Source organism: Solea senegalensis, linkage group LG18, assembly GCF_019176455.1.
Source record: "Solea senegalensis isolate Sse05_10M linkage group LG18, IFAPA_SoseM_1, whole genome shotgun sequence".
Lineage (NCBI taxonomy): Eukaryota > Metazoa > Chordata > Actinopteri > Pleuronectiformes > Soleidae > Solea > Solea senegalensis.
In genome coordinates this window covers 5334752-5351543 of record NC_058041.1, presented here as the reverse complement: position 1 = coordinate 5351543, position 16792 = coordinate 5334752, and the positions used below count along the sequence as shown (strand labels likewise).

Genomic DNA, 16792 nt, shown 5'->3' with positions numbered 1-16792 from the left:
ATCTAACCGCTTTATCCTCCACCAGAGGGTCGCGGGGGGTGCTGTGCCAATCTCAGCTACATCGGGCGATAGGCGGGGTACACCCTGGACAGTTTGCCAGTCCATCGCAGGGCCACACACAACTAGAGACAAACAACCATTCACACTCACACTCACTCCTACGGTCAATTTAGAGTGTCCAATTTACCTAATCCCCACATTGCATGTTTTTGGACTGTGGGAGGAAGCCGGAGAACCCGAAGAGAACCCACGCACACACAGGGAGAACATGCAAACTTCATGCAGAAAGGCCCTTGTTCCAACCGGGGCTCGAACCCGGGTCTCCGGGAATAGTGTAGTGTTAAATGTCATATAGAAAAAAATTAAAGGTGCACCTTATTTATAGTAAATATTTGAATAATAGTGACAGTATTTTTAAATTAAAGTACATGTATCTACTGTAAAAATACAAATGTATTTGACTAAATATATTTGAATTTTTAAGTGGCATAAACGGGCTTCCATACAAATGTAATATGTGCTTGACGTAAATAATGGCACCAGGTTAGTATCAACAGATATTCCTAAATATCGGGGTTAATTTTAATCGGATGTCTATCGAATTTGCTCACTCCCCTCCCCTCCCCTCCCTTGTCAAACTATTTCCTTGACGTCACGAGTTCCGTGTCGTCTCCTTTAAGGTTGCCAAGGGTTACGGGCTCACATGTCAGAACGAGGAGAATTGACGTCAGCGGGCGCCGCTGATTGGTCCGCAGCAGTATCCGGTGGGGCAGCGGTCCAGGGCTCGGGGAAAAAAATCGAAGCGAGGAGGATCTGGTAACGGTACGCTTCAGGAGAGGAAAAAAACTATCATCCATCCCGAGTCTCTAGCGAAGGGCTCGGCAGGAATTCTTCCGCTTCTTGTGAGTATCTGACGAAGCTGTCGCCGCAGCGAAACGCATGACCTCCGCATAGGTGAAATTTGTTCCCTCCGTCTCGTTTGTTTATGATAGAACTCAAGATGGCGTCATCAGAGGAGAGCTATGCCTTTGCGCGGAGCTACTAGCAAGCTAGGCTTTTGATAACACTGGCTACGCTCTCTAACACTACGCAGGTTGGAAATAGATGAAGGAAACGGCGGTATTTGTGTCGTTCTTCTAGTATTTGGTGTGCTTGGTTGTTATTATTCACGTTGAATTTCGTGCTGCAGCCGTCAGCCTCCTCTGTAAGCCTTCCTGACCTAGACGCTGCTAAACACTGGACGTTATGAGCTTCACTCTTGTCTTTCAAGGCTGTGACATTTGCTTAGCTCGTACGACTTTAAACATCCTGTATTCGTGTTTCTTGCCGTGTTATTCCGCCGTCACAAGGTCATTCCCCTGAATCCATAGTGTTTCATCTAATTTGAATTGACAGCAGAGGCGATGCTGCAGCGCACTAACTGACACAGTAACTGATGTGGTTTTTACGACTGTGGTCATTTCACTTCGAATTAATTAAGTAATATTAACTAGGAGTGGGATTCACACGGTTCCTCATAATACCATACGATACATGACCCACGATACCGATAATACTACTATACAGCGATACTGTGGTAATCAATATATTGCGGGACAATCACATAGCAATACATCATGTCTAACTCAGGAGTGTCCAAACTTTTTAAACAATTTGATAAGGTGAAAATTGCCGGTGGCCAATGGCCAGGAAACATTACATATAAATGCACTGTTTTATAATAACTTAATTTTCATTGTCACAATTATCATTTTTAAATGGCAATTTAACCAAATCAAAGCAACGCAGGTGTGATTTTTGGACATTGTACATGCCTGGTCTAACTGACAGAAATCAACGTGAAAAATTTAAAGTGTAGGATTTTTCTATTTATTCACGACATATTGTAGAGAACAAAGCGCATCAAGTCTATATGGATGGAGCATCTCTTAACGTAGCTTTTTTTCACCATTGTCGTGCTGTAAACTCTCTCTTCTTCAACCAGGTAACTGTTTCCCCTCTCATACGAGCAGCATCACCGCGAGGAGACATGGAGTAGGGATGCCCGGCGAGTGAAACTGGCAGGGACTGTTTACTTTCGAACACCCGTAATTTAATTTATTAATTAAAAATATCGATATTTGCCCTTGTGAATCAATTATCATATTGTTAGAGGAAGGACGACAATATATCACCAAATCAATCTTTTGACCCACCTTTAATATTAACAGTCGGTATTGGGACATCAACAAGTTATATGCAACATATCCACCATTAATTGAGAACATCCTTACTTTAAATGTGACTGAGAATTTTGTCTAACTAAGTGTAATTGTTTGGTCCATAAATGTCAGAAAGTGTTGATCAGTGTTTCTCAAAACTGGAAATGATGGACGTTCTCAAATGTCTTGTTTTGTCCACAAAGCAAAATTATTCCATTTTAATGAATATTTTACATCTTCTTAAATGTGAATATTTTCTGGTTTCTTTGCTCCATGTAACAAAGAAACCAGAAAATATTCACATTTAAGATGTAAAATAGATAACTCGTTTTAATCCATCATCAAAAGAGTTGACGATTAATTTAGTCATTAAATAACCAAGTAATTCTTTCAGCCATATTGTGATTTATTTTGAATTCTGCATCTTTACAGCTGTAGTATCCTGTACATAGGTCCTGTACATAAGAATTAATAACATCTAATGGTTAGACTGCAGGTTGTAACAAATGCAGGATTCCCCCGCCCACTCCTCCTTTTCCCCATGTGCGTTAAAGAACTACGGTGGCCTTTACATACCAGAATTGATGAAATCTTTCTTTGTTTTCTCCAGGGCAGCGATGATTAATCGATAACATATTATTAATCATTTAGCAAATGGATCACCATTCATTTTGGATAATGGATTAGTTGGTTCAGGTGTTTTCAAGACAGGTTCTCTGATTTTTCAGTTTCTTGTAGCTGAATATTTCCTGATTTCTTTGCCCCATATGTCTAAAAATGTTGGTTCATTTTGGTTTTTGGACAAAACAAATGATCAGGTTTGGGATACATAGTATTTTAGTGCTCACAGTATTGGACCTTTAAGATTCTTGTTTATTTCACTAAAAAGTTCACCAAAAAGTGTTCATTTTATATTGTTTTTAATCATGACAGGAAATTCATATTGTCCCACGCCTAATTAACACTTTATACCAGTAAACTGCATAATTTTTTACTACTTATTCCTTTAGTAGTTATACATTAAAGTAATCCTGCCTAGTTTTCACTACAATTGTAGTAAATTGCATGAAACCAGTCTCAGCCTCATCTTTGATAACATGTCTCGTAATCTCCCTGCGGCCTTGTCAGATTAGAAATTATCCAAATCCTATTACACTGATGCACAACATGGATGATACACTCGCAGTGACGGGTCTGTTTGCTCCTCAGGACCCGCTCTCCTAATTACATTTATTCGTTTACTGTTGCTCATCTGAAATGCACATGTTAGTTACAGCAGGGTGTTAGAGGGCCTTTCTTCGTGGCTTATATCACACACACGCACACACTGATCACATGATCTGTCAGGCTTTTTTTTTTGCTCAGCAACAGTGTTGTGGCTTGAAATGTTGAAACCTGGAACTAGTGCACTTGTCTTCATAGTTCAGTCCCCCGACCACCACAAACAAACAGTTGATTGATTCACTGGTCTCCTCCATTTTGTCTATAATTAGGCCTTGGTTACTTTGTTTCAGTCATAGCTTGTGTCTCTGTGACAGAGAGGGCTTCATTCACGCTGATGAAAAATAGTTTTTGAGTAAATAAATCAACAACAAAGGGGGGGCGATGTTAAGACAGCGCCTGTGTCAGTTTGTCGTCGTCTCTGGTGAGATATGTGTGATCACATCATATGACCACTTTTCCACTCCTGACACTTAGTGGCTCTGAGGCTCCCTGGAGCCAAAACAACTCCCCATCTCCCCCGTGCTTTCTCACTCTGGTTCTATTTTTCTCACATTCTCATGTTTTCTGTCTGACCGTTTCGCACCATGACACGCGCACACACACGCACACACACACTGTTAGTAAATCTGTTCTGTAGAACAGTTAGTAAGTTAGTTCTCTTTTCACTTGGAGGCTGTGGGTTCAATTCCCAGCTCTGCTACAGGCCAGTGCCCTTGGGCAAGACACTTGATCAAATGAAACTAAAATTATTATGATGCTGCTGTGTTTGTTTATTTCAATTTCTTTGAAGGAAGTGACTTTGACATTGAATTTCTGTCTATTTTATTTATTTTTGTCAATCTCAACTTCCTCTGTTGTTGTGGGAATGAGGCATGTGTGATGATCAAGGAATAATGCTCCCTCCCTCCCTCCCTCCTCACCCTTCCATTACTGTCCACCCTCTCTCTGACTCTCTCTCTCTCTCTCTCTCTCTCTCTCTAGTACAAAGGTTAGAGGTTACAGAGCAGCGTTACAGTTGTCGTCATGGCATCTGGAAGTACGAACAGTGAGGAGGAGAGGAGCCTGAGGGAGTGCGAGCAGTACGTGCAGAAACACAACATTCAACAGCTGCTGAAGGATTGCATTGTCCAGCTGTGCACCTCCAGGCCCGACAGGCCCATGGCCTTCCTCAGGGAGTACTTTGAGAGACAGGAGAAGGTTTGTCTTATAATAATTTTTTTTCCCACTTGTTGTCGTGGACAGAAAGAAAGCCATTTCCTCCCATGTTGCACCACGTGGTTACACAGTTAAACTCACTCCTTTTTCTTTCATTCAGAGATTACTTTAGCCATATTCAATGCTGAATACAGTGTCTGTTCATATCTAGTCAGGTCAATTTATTAATGATTCATCAAATTGAATGAAAACACACAATCCACTTTGAATTTATGTTTTATCCCGTTTAATTTTAAGTCTAACAAGCCACTGAAGGCAGGATTTAGTTAACAGTTAACAATCTTCCCGTTATCCAATTATCTTTGATACAAATGAGTTTGTAATCATCATTTGGTTGTTAATATCTAGAAGGCAAATGTATATCACACAAATTCACATACAGTAAGATGGAATGTTTGTTTTATTACTGTACTGCTTAAACTATTTTATTCAGAGAGAAAATAGCATGTCGGCACCATTTTACCGTGAACCATCCCTTTGTTATCATATGCTCTTTGATATTCAGTCGACGGTGACCTTCTGTGACCTCTTCACGTTTTATTTTTAGCAACACACAAGACAAAGAGCCGAGAAACGTAGCTGCAAACAAGTTTTCGTCTCTACATTTAAATCATTTGGATTGTTATTTTAAGATAGTCCCTCACATCAGCTCTTATCATATTTTATTTATTTTCATTACATGCTGCTGTATGTATAACCTTTGATTTACAGCAGCTACAGACAGTGCTGCTCCTCTGCCTCATGGACTCCATCCCTCTCCCTTCCTTTCAGGAGGAGGCCAAGCAGATCCAGAACCAACAGAAGGCCAGTAGTTCCCGTTCAGACTCACGAGATGAGGAGGTGTCTCCACCCATGAATCCCGTGGTCAAAGGTCGCCGGCGGAGAGGAGCCTTCAGCGCAGAGGTTTACACAGAGGAGGATGCAGCCTCGTATGTCAGAAAGGTAAACAAACACGGGATGAGAAGAATGTCACACTAACATCAGCAACACGATCATATGACTTTGAACAATAATGTACAGTATGTGCTGTACTGTTTGTTCAATCTCTTAAAGGTAAAGGGTGTAAAATGTATGGGTGAAGTCACATGTTTGCAGCTGAACATCCCTCATCTCACGCTTTCTTTCCAAGTGTGTTGGAGAATCTAATGTAGCCTTCAGTTAGCGTCAAAACTCAAAAGATATTTAGTTTGTACATTGCTACTGTAAAAACATGGTGGTCCAAAATGGTGACTTCCATAGAGCTGACCTGGCTCCTGATATGAATATTATAGTATAGTAATATAATATAGTTGCTGTAATTATATAAAAACGCATAAACGTGATTTGATTGGTCAGAGCTTTAGCTGCTGCTTGAGAAGTTGAATATGTCTATATCTGCCACAAATATGGCAAAGCTACGGACCCACAATGCATTTCTGCAAAGCTCCCCCATTCAAAGTGAATGAAAATCATTTGAGCTGATGTTACTGCCGCACGTGTGAGTCAATCTTTTGTTTGCGTTACCAAAGCTTGTTAGGGCACTACGGTGGCCTTCACATACCATTCTTTTTAGTTTAGGCCGTAAGTTTCCACTTTTTCAAATACTTAATGCATTAACTTTAACGACTAGTTTGTCCCTTCAGACTTGCTATAGAAACATGGCAAGCACAAGATATCGATAACGAACAGAGTAAGTCGAGTCTATTGAAATGCGACTACTCGCCCTAACCCAAACAATCATCATAATCTAATCTGCGTTTTTTTACCCCGCGTCACCGGCCTCGGACAAGGCCTTTGCTAGAACAACTCCCCCAGGAGATCGCTGCATTGAGACGCTCTGTATTCCTATTCCGACCTCCCTTCCTTCACGGACACCTGTTGATTGTTGACTCTGTCTGGGACCTGATCAAGGACGTCTCCATGGCAACCTGCTGTGTTATCGCGATGGCATCCCGCGAACTGAGAGATTGATTGTGAGGCTAGAGAAAGCGAGTCTTCAGGCTTATGCACACACACATGCATGCATGGACACAAACACACATGCACATATGCAACACACCCCTCTCCCCCCCATCCCACGCCTTCGCCACTTTCACCCCCCAGTCTGACCGGCGGGATCTGCACCTTTGCCGTAGAATGGCTGCAGCTGGCTGCCTGCTTGCACTGGAACACCTCCACCCCTTTCCCCCTCTCCTGGTGTAAATTGTTCTCGAGTTTTTTGTTGTAAAATGTGCCTATGTTGCTGGGATTATTTTTTTCCCAGTCCTACACTGTACCCCCCCACAGGAGCTCCCCCCTGTCCTCTTGGTTTCTTCCCCTTTCCTCCCCCCTCTTTATATTGCCTCATTCATCCTGTCATGTCTGTCTTATTGTGCTGTGTTAATGTGTGTACGGACAGGTTGATTGCTGTAATTTCGCTGTACTTTGGGTATGTGTAAAATACCAAAGTACAAAAATAAAGGCCTACTACTACTACTACTACTACTATATAAAACATGACCCAACATATTTATTGTAAGGATGTTACTCACGAGGCCTTTTAAGTGAGTGAAACGTCATCACAATCAAGTTTGGTAACACTTTCTATGAAGGTGTAGTTTATAATGCATTAGGAGCACATGCATAGACATTATAATGCATTTCTAATGCTTTATAAAAGTCGTTATAACAATTTCTAATCATGTATAACAACTTGTTTACGTACTTTGACAGTGTTTGAAGAAAGAATCTGAAGTCCTGGGTCATTCATATATTTATAACTGTCATAACCATATATGTTAGTAGAGAACAGTAAATGCAGTAAATGTTATGTTATGGGAGGAATTTAAGAGCTTTTAGTAAAGCGGCAAGTTGTTTTAAAGATCATTATCATGTATGATTTTTGACTTACACTTAATTAAGTATAAGTCATAAGTCATCACAAACAACCTTATACAGTGTTGTAACTTTACTAAAAGCTGGTTTATTTTCAGGAAAAGCTTTCACAACACCAGAAAAGAGCAAAAAAAACAACTTTTAATAAAAGTAAAAACTCACAATGTGTGTCTGTGTGTGTCTTTTTTAAGGTCATTCCAAAAGACTACAAGACAATGGCAGCGTTGGCCAAAGCTATTGAAAAGAATGTGCTTTTCTCCCACCTGGATGACAATGAGAGGAGGTACCTGTGATTTCTCTCTCTCTCTGTGAGAGTTTGGATATGAGCGCAACTGTGGAGCTGATCATCTCACATGTCTTTTTTCCCCTCCAGTGACATTTTCGACGCCATGTTTCCCGTCACCTACATCGCTGGGGAAACTGTTATTCTGCAGGGTAAGATCACATCGCTTCACCACCGAGTTGAGCAAAAATAAAATGTCTTTTGACTTGTTTTTGAGTTGTTGTTAATGTCATCGTTGTAAACTTTTCAGGTGATGAAGGCGACAATTTTTACGTTATCGACCAAGGGGAGATGGACGTGAGTATCTCACTCTCACTAAAAACCATTTAAAGAGCCTTTTTCTTTTTATTTCCGCTGCGGTTTATGACACTGTTTTTTACCCTGCTGCTATGACAGGTCTATGTGAACAATGAATGGGTGACCAGCATCGGAGAAGGAGGCAGCTTTGGAGAGTTGGCCCTGATCTACGGCACCCCGAGGGCGGCCACCGTCCGAGCCAAGACCAACGTCAAGCTGTGGGGCATCGACAGAGACAGTTACAGGAGAATACTTATGGTGAGGAACACCGTTCTTGGTTTTCTCTTACTTACTCTTAGTTTTTCTACATATGTGTACAGTTCTGTGCAAAAGTCTCAGGGCACCAGCAGCTTTTATGATGTATAATGTATATATGCTAGGGCTGCAGTGAATAAACATGTATTAATGTTTTACTAAATTAATTGCCAACTACTTTGATAATCGTTTAATTGGTTTGATTATTGGTGTTTTCTGGTTTCTTTTGCATCAAATATGTATATAAAACACGAAATTTGTTTGTGGACAAGACATTTGAGTCAATATATTTCATCGTTTTCTCACATTTTTGTGGACCAAACAACAAATGATTATTGGAGATTAATTAATTAATAACATCATTAGTTGCAGCTACTACAACAAGCTACTTGTGTTTGTCTGAACAGTTGCTTTTTGGTTTTGAAATTGTTTAATTGTTCCAGCCTTGAGTGGTTATTAAACCTTTGTACGTGTTTATGCTTCACCATGTTTTACATCTATTACACAGTGAATAGAGAACAGAGGTTTGATCATTATCGCAAATCATAATCGCAATATCTTTTGGGGAAAAAATGCTATTACATATTTATGCCCTACTTATAAACTTAATATCCAGATAATCATTATCATGCCTTGCTCTCATTGTCTTTGCGTTTCATTGTCATGCAGTTAAACTAACGCAAGTCTTTTTCTCTCTGCAGGGAAGCACTTTGAGAAAGAGGAAGATGTACGAAGAATTCCTCAGGAAAGTGTCCATATTAGGTGAGTTTGTTTTCATTTTCAAAATCAGCCAAAACCTAAAAATAGAAGACGGGAAGCTTGTGTTTGATGCCGAGTTTAAAATAACCTGACAGCCCGTATATACTTGTATATAAAAATATCTAAAAACAAGTAACTTTTAAAGGAGATTTTCCACGTTGCGTCTTTGTGTGTCTCACCCTCGTCCTCAGAGTCTCTTGACAAATGGGAGCGTCTGACAGTCGCCGATGCCTTGGAGCCCGTCCAGTTTGAGGATGGACAGAAGATTGTTGTGCAGGGAGAACCTGGAGACGAGTTCTTCATCATCTTAGAGGTAAACACACACTCCACGATAACAGCTCCTTTAAGGTTAACTGTTTTTGCAGCTCATGTGTTGTTTATTTATTCAGTGCTTTGTTCATATTTTGGCCCATTTTGGGGAAAAAAACAAAAAAAAAACACCCTGTTAAGAGTTTTTACACCATCATGGTTCTGGTGTGTTCACACCAAAAATAAACAGGTTTGAAACCTGAAGAAATGTCTGGGGGGTTTCCGAAGTCACATTAAATCACCTGGTTTCTGTTAGATCCTAAATCCCTGGAATCTCTTGTGTGTGGTCTTGCATCTTGACTGGATCGCCCTCTTTTTTAAAATCAAGTCCGGATGCAATTTTGTTCCTGTTAAATTTTAGTAAGAATCTACACACTTTTAAATAAAATTGAAATAAAAAATTGAAATAGAAATCCCTGTCTCTTATAATTGGCAAAATTGTAAGAAACTCATCAGATTAGAAATTTGATGTGTGTATGCAGGATTAAACGCTACAATCACACTAAAGTTCATCTGAAATCTGATCCAGATTATAGATTTGGCAGCAATTTAAACGTATGGTTTATCTCTGTGGCAACCTAACAGATCAGGGTTAATTTTGTCGTGTTGATGTAAAATGGTTATATCTATAAACAGGTCAAGTTCTATACATCCAGTAAACATTTCAGGTGCAGGTATGTAAAACGTGTTAAAGCCTTGGAGGTCTGCGCTCTCTGAGTGCTCTTGTTTTTCTGTTGTTTTTTTAAATATAATAATTCAACCAACTCTTTTATGTTGGTAAGAAGAAAAGCTGACTTGTTTTTGTTCTCAGGGTTCTGCAGCCGTGTTGCAGCGTCGCTCAGAGAACGAGGAGTTTGTGGAAGTGGGAAGATTAGGACCATCAGACTACTTTGGTAAGAACAAAAAAAAAACCTATTTATTGCATATAATCTGTTACCAACTTACCACTATCAATTAGTGGCTCTGATGTTAGTAAAACTGTTTTTTGTAGTACTAGTAGTAGTAGTAGTAGTAGTAGGTCGATTCACTGTGTGCATGCATCTTAATGAAGATGTCTTAAATGTCGTGGTAAATAAATCACATTATTGGCCAAGTGAAAAGTAAATTCTTCTAGCGCCACCATTTTTCTAGAGCAACACTTTCCAGAAACTGTAATCACATCAATAGATTGCATTTTATTATAACAGCCCAAATGTCAATATCAGAACTTCAGTCCCTCTGGTGGGCTGTGTAGGTACTACATGTGAATCACCAGAGATTATCAGAAACAATGAAAAACTGTTTTTCATTTTGTTTTTCATTTTGTATTTCTTTCTATTCCTAAGTTATATCTATTGTCATATAACTTAAAGGTCTTATCTCTTGATAAGCACATAATTATGTCAGGGTTTTTCTTGATTTGTACTAGGGATGGCATGATACTGATGTCACTGACTTGAGTATACCTGATACCAATATTATGTCAGCACGATGCGGTCATTTTAGACCCTTCGTCCTGGGTCATTTCAAAGACGTAATTCTCTTTATGTATTTATATTTACAGTCCGGATTGGATTGTATCAGATTTTACATTTTTATACTGATACTGACCGATACCGACTAATCCCTTAACTGATATGAGTACGATATCAGACATTAAATTAAGAAGCTGTTAACGACACAGTTGTGCAATTTCAAAGACATAATCCTCCAACTGTATTCTTCTCTGTTTTAATATCTGATCCAGTGATTTTTGACCAGTATTGGACCGATATCGATACTGACTCAACGCATACTTTACTGTCTTTCCTTGTCTTTTTCTCCAGGTGAGATCGCTCTGTTGATGAACCGTCCCCGCGCCGCCACCGTCGTCGCCCGCGGCCCCCTCAAGTGTGTCAAGCTCGACCGACCTCGCTTCGAGCGCGTCCTGGGTCCCTGCTCGGACATTCTCAAACGTAACATCCAGCAGTACAACAGCTTTGTCTCGCTGTCTGTCTGAAGTCCCAGTCCCTCTTCCTCCTCCTCCACCCTTTTCCCTCCTCCTCCTCCTCCTTTTAGACCCAGGGTCCACCAATGCAATTTGCTTTTTCGTCACTCTCCTCTTCTTCTTCTTCTTCTTCTTCTTCTCCTTTTTTCCTTTTACCTTTTTTCTTCTTCTTCTTCTTCTTCTTCTCCCTTTTGTTTTTACACACAGTTTATTTTGTTGTCGGGCAGAGGTGACTTTTAGCCATTCACCAGCGCTTGTACCAGCTGCTGTACGCTACCTTGTAGGCACAGTTACATCACGTTACCTGCATTTTATATAGGTGTATATATACATAAATACTTACGTATATATCTATATAAATTGCTGGTTTTGCTTTTGTTATTAGAAGTGAACATAAAACAGGATTGTTTGCAGATCTGACTGACATGTGGGTCTCACACTGAGGAGACAGGACAATCAAACTTTACATGGCGCTTTTTGGTGACTTTGTTACAGATTCATGTTGCGGTCGGATTAAAGCGAGTTTAATCCGCATTTTACAGTTTGTTTTTTTGTTTTCTTTGACATCGCTTTAGTCTTTACGTGAAGAGTGAAGCAGGAGGAACTTGACTGCTCCCACTTCTGGTTTTTTTTTGTTTTTTTTAGCTGTGAATTGATGCTCCGGTTGTGATTTTCAGTGACTTTTAAATTTGTAGAATGAGACAACGACGATGGTTTTTGCTTGGTTTATGTGAGAGAGAGACTGAGAGAGCGAGAGCTTGTGCAACCTAAGGTTCTTATTTAAATGTGCGGCTGCCAGGCTAGTGCCAAATGTTGATTATTGTCATGACGCAACGATGCATAGCCGTGGGAAAAATGCAGTGGGTGTTCCGTTCCCCCCCTTACTCTTTGAGGCTCCAAACAGGAAATATGACACTTTTTCCACTATACAGTCCCGGCACGGCTCTAATCTACATGGTTTGGTATGGTTTTCCATTACTATAGTACCTCCTCAACGTGGCCGAATTCATAGCATGGCTACAAAAAAGAAACAGCTGTGACGCGGTTTTATATGCAACACAAACGCACAAAATAGTGACTTGTAAAGTAGGTGTTTTCAGTCATTAGAATCAGTTGATTCTAACATCTAATCCAGTGATTCCCAAACACTGGGTCGGGGGCCACAGATGGGTCATGGGACATTATTTGGGGGGGTCAGAAAAAAAATTATTTGCAGAATTTTCCCCAACCTTTTTAGTGAGGATTTATGTGTAAATATGAGAAATAATTTGTTTGCTCTTCTCACAATTTATGTTGGGATTTGCGTCACAAAAGTTTGCCGCCTTTAAAAGTGGTTGCCATGACTTCATATTCTTCCTCGACGACGTCATAGCACAGCCGCGGCGAGGTTTTATACACGACACAAACTAGTGACTTGTAAAGCAGTTGCGATTCGGCTCAGTCGCTGGATTTCAGCGGTGCTGTCGGTAAATACTTCAGACTCCTCTGTTAAATATTGACATTTTAGACCTTTCCTTTGCTAAATGTTGAAGATTAACACACGTTTTTCAGGGATTTTTAAGTATTTTTAACTGATAACTCGGTTTATATTCATGTGTCGGACGTCCCACTCATGACTCTTCCAGTGACGACACTCTCTGACCAATCAGTGGCCGGCAGTCTGTTGACATCACAATTTAGTATCGGCTCAGCTCGTTTAGAACCTCGCCAGAGCAGGTACTATCCAAAAAATAACGTGCCGTGTCGGGACTGTGTAGTGGAGAAGCGCCATTACGTTATTATTATCATTATTATTATTATTATTATTATTATCGTTCTTATTACCCTCACTGTAATCGGTAGACTGTCCATACAAGAACTGCCTCAAGGAAAAACTATTAAATAAGAAAATATCTCAAAAAAAACAAAACACAGTATTACATGTATTTCAGTATTCTTTTTTTTTTTTTAAGTATATACCAAATAACTTGGTCACTCTTCTGCTATGGTTTGTAATCAAAAATGTCCTCAACATAGTATAGTAAAAATAAAAAAAATCATTGACTCAATGATACACTTATGTTTTTGGAGTGATGGTGATCTTTAAAAAAAAAAAACAGGAAAAAAATATATGTTTAACTGTCTTTTGTAAACACTTATTTTTCCATAAATTCTATTTTAGGTGTCCAGTGCCACAGAGTAAATAAATGCTTCTTCTTCTCCTTCTTCTTCTTCTTGACAAAACAGTATGTAATTGTATTGTGTAAAAAACGTCATGGGTTGCAACAAAAAAAAGAGAAAATAACTTTTTAAAAAAATAGATTTAAAAAGGGTTAATATTACAGGTTTAATGAAGTCCAGTCTTGGGGCAAACAAACACATGAGGGTTTCTAGATTTTTCAGGACATCTGAAGTATTTATGTATGGAAGCGTCACACGGGTGAGCAGATTTTTATTTCAAAAACAAAACTAGTGTCATTGCTTTTATTTTGAAAAAGAGGCGGCTCTTCTCATCAGAGTAGCTCGTGGTCTGTTCTCTTTGCTGACTTTGGAATGATGTTGTCGGCCTCCGGTGATCGGGAATGAATGGAAGAGTGAGTTTGAAATAAATAATAAAAAATGTATTAAAAAAAAAAGAGGAAAAAACAACAACAAAAAAAACGTGCCCTGCCTGCAGCTGCGCGCAGGAACAGGAACTGTGTCAAATATTTGGTTTGTTGACTCCCCAGCTTAACTGCTTCATGGCTGTTTAGATGGCATCAGATTCTTTCTTTCTTTCTTTTTCATATTTTAAAAGATCTTTTACCTAACGACTCACTGTTGACTTTTGGATTAGAAGCTGAACTTGTCAATCCTGCTCCACGTTTTTTTTGTTTTCTCACTCGACTCTCACACTTTATGTTACATACGCGCTCAGACGCTGACATGTACGTTTGAATGTATGCGGAGATTAGTTTTTAAGATGGTAGGTGATCGGGTTTAGGGATGGGTATCGTTGGGATTTTATTGATACCGATATGTATTACCGATATTTTGAATATGACAACAGCGTCTGGACAAAAACGCTGACATGATTACTGTCAGGATTTTATTTACGTTTGACCCACGATATGATATTTAAGTGACAATATCAGGATATTTATGTTATGATACGTTATTATCACGAAATCTGTCATGATACAAGATCATGATATTTGTCATGATACAATATTATCACGATATTTGTCATGATACAATTTTATCATTATATTTGTTGCTAGCACTGTTTAATGGAAAAGCTCCATTTCTCATCACTAGGGGGCGTCTGTGAGGCCTTTCCTGATCCCCCATCTGTTCTAAAGTGAAGTTAAAATGAACGTTGCGTAAATATCGTTTGTCCAGACGCTTCATTGTTGTGCTGATAAAGGACCGGTATCAGTTTAATATCGAGTCTCATCCCTCGTGTTGTTAACAACGAGAGTTTTTTGGTCCTAAACGTGATGAGTGTATTTTATTTTTTTTCCCTCTAGCCCGCAGGTTAAATAAACCTGTGGGTGTAGTCACAAAAAGGAAGTTTATCCTGATCCACAGGAAATGATTCTATTACTGCTTTTTCTCTCTCTCTCTCTCCACACTGCAATTGTCCCAGTTTGCCTTAGCTTCCCTCACCTGGGCTTACGGTAGTCGTCGGTCATTCCTGCTTTAGCCCCGCCCCCCTCCCGTCAAGTTTGTTAGACCTGCGGCTTTAGATGAAGAGCCGCGGGCGACCAGAGGACCATTCTTTTTCTATTCTTACCCTGTGTTCAGTTTGACCTCCTGTATGTGCAAAAGATGTTTATCCTTTTGGTATAGATTGTTCCAGATGGCAGTTTAAGCAATAAAAAAGTAAAATGACTCAGCGTTTTCTCTTGTGTCGCACTTGATGTGGATTTTGTGATGTAGCCAAACACCTAAAACTGCTCCAATCATATATCTACATGTTTTCTATCAACAATGCTAAGTATATATAATATTACATAGTAGTAGTTTCTGTGTATGCAGTTTAATTTAAAATTTCAGTTTTTCAATTGAGGATTTTATTCAATGATTAAAGGAAAGAGAAAAACGAATAGACTTCATGGAAAGTGTGAAAAAATTGTGTCATTTTAAATCTGTCCAGAAGGGGGAGACATTGCACCACATGTTCCATGGATTTCAGTCGTTCCAACTTGTTTCTAATCTAAACTCTTTATAAAACTCATTATTTTTGAATGCACTTTGGTTAATAATTATACATAAAATCTTGGACCTTTTAAGATTAATTCACGACTTAAAACGAGAGCTAAAAGATCTTTAAGATGGATTATTGAGCACCAAGAAACTTCTGCTGCTTCAAAGTTGAGTTTGTTGATGTTGGAAAAGCTAGTCTTTTCCCCTTTGACGTCTTAATAATCGACTATATTTCACTTCTGAGGGCGTTTGAAGTTGTTTGTTACCAGGTTTTCACTGACGGTGGAACCGTATACATTTTATTTTATTATAAATGATTCCTCAGATGTGTTAAAAACAGTCGTGGTTATTTGTCTGACTGGTAAATGAATCATGTGGACGTTTATAGGAGGAAAAAATTTTGGTTCAGAATTATTGTACCACAGTGAATTTGATGCCGTTTCTTTGTCTCAGCCTGTTTTTCATTGACAGTGATGTTGTAAAAAATAAAAAGGAAGGAATTACACGTCTGGAAAATAGGGTGGAGTAAAAACAACCCAGTGATGGTTTGGTCGGTCGCTGTAAACACACACAGCTCACTCACTCACTCACTCACTCACTCATACTGGTGTTTGCAGATGATAACTCTTTGTGCAAAACTCACACAGTTGCTGTGAACGTTAAATGTGGATATTCCACAGCTTCTGCTGGGAGAAAACCCAGCGGGCTGAGAAATAAACCTTTAAAGTGTTTAAAGGCTGTTTTAACAACATAATAGTCAAAAAGCCAGCTGTTGCCTGAGGCTCTGAGCTGAGAGAGGCTTCTTTAGTTCACTGTCTGTGTGGAACAGTGAGAATATTGAACCACCACGACAGTTGTAAAACACTTTATAAGCTGCACAATATGTGCGACACACAAAAGGAAAGATGTTGACGGCGTTGTCAATTTATTGTGAATGCTGGTGAATGAAAATGAATATTTTTCCAAAAATACCCCCAATTAGTTTTATGTTCATGCTCCTATTTAAACCTTTTTTCTGTGTCGTAAATGCGTCTTGATAATTTCTCCGACATTTTTCTGATTGTGTTTGTATTCCGACATTTTTCTGATTGTGTTTGTATTCCGACATTTTCTGATTTTCAAGAAAACGTCTTTGGTTCATTTACGATATTTAAAGTGATTACCAACAAAAATAGCCAATGTGATAAGTTAGTGCTTTACAATTTGAGGCTAGGTGGGGCCCTATGAACTTTTAGGACCTCCTAGTGGGCAATATAGGTACTG

At 39.3% G+C, this 16792-nt stretch overlaps 1 protein-coding gene across 1 annotated transcript; it reads left to right on the top strand.

Annotated features, from left to right (window-relative positions):
- The first annotated feature begins 747 nt into the window (after positions 1-747).
- On the top strand, positions 748-13565 carry prkar1ab (protein kinase, cAMP-dependent, regulatory, type I, alpha (tissue specific extinguisher 1) b). Its single transcript, XM_044013638.1, has 11 exons — positions 748-902; positions 4407-4622; positions 5412-5582; positions 7685-7776; positions 7867-7928; positions 8027-8073; positions 8173-8331; positions 9030-9090; positions 9279-9400; positions 10208-10289; positions 11202-13565. Exons 2-11 carry the CDS (start codon positions 4449-4451, stop codon positions 11372-11374), a joined length of 1143 nt encoding a protein of 380 aa, XP_043869573.1. The 5' UTR covers positions 748-902; positions 4407-4448; the 3' UTR covers positions 11375-13565.
- The last annotated feature ends 3227 nt before the right edge of the window (positions 13566-16792 follow it).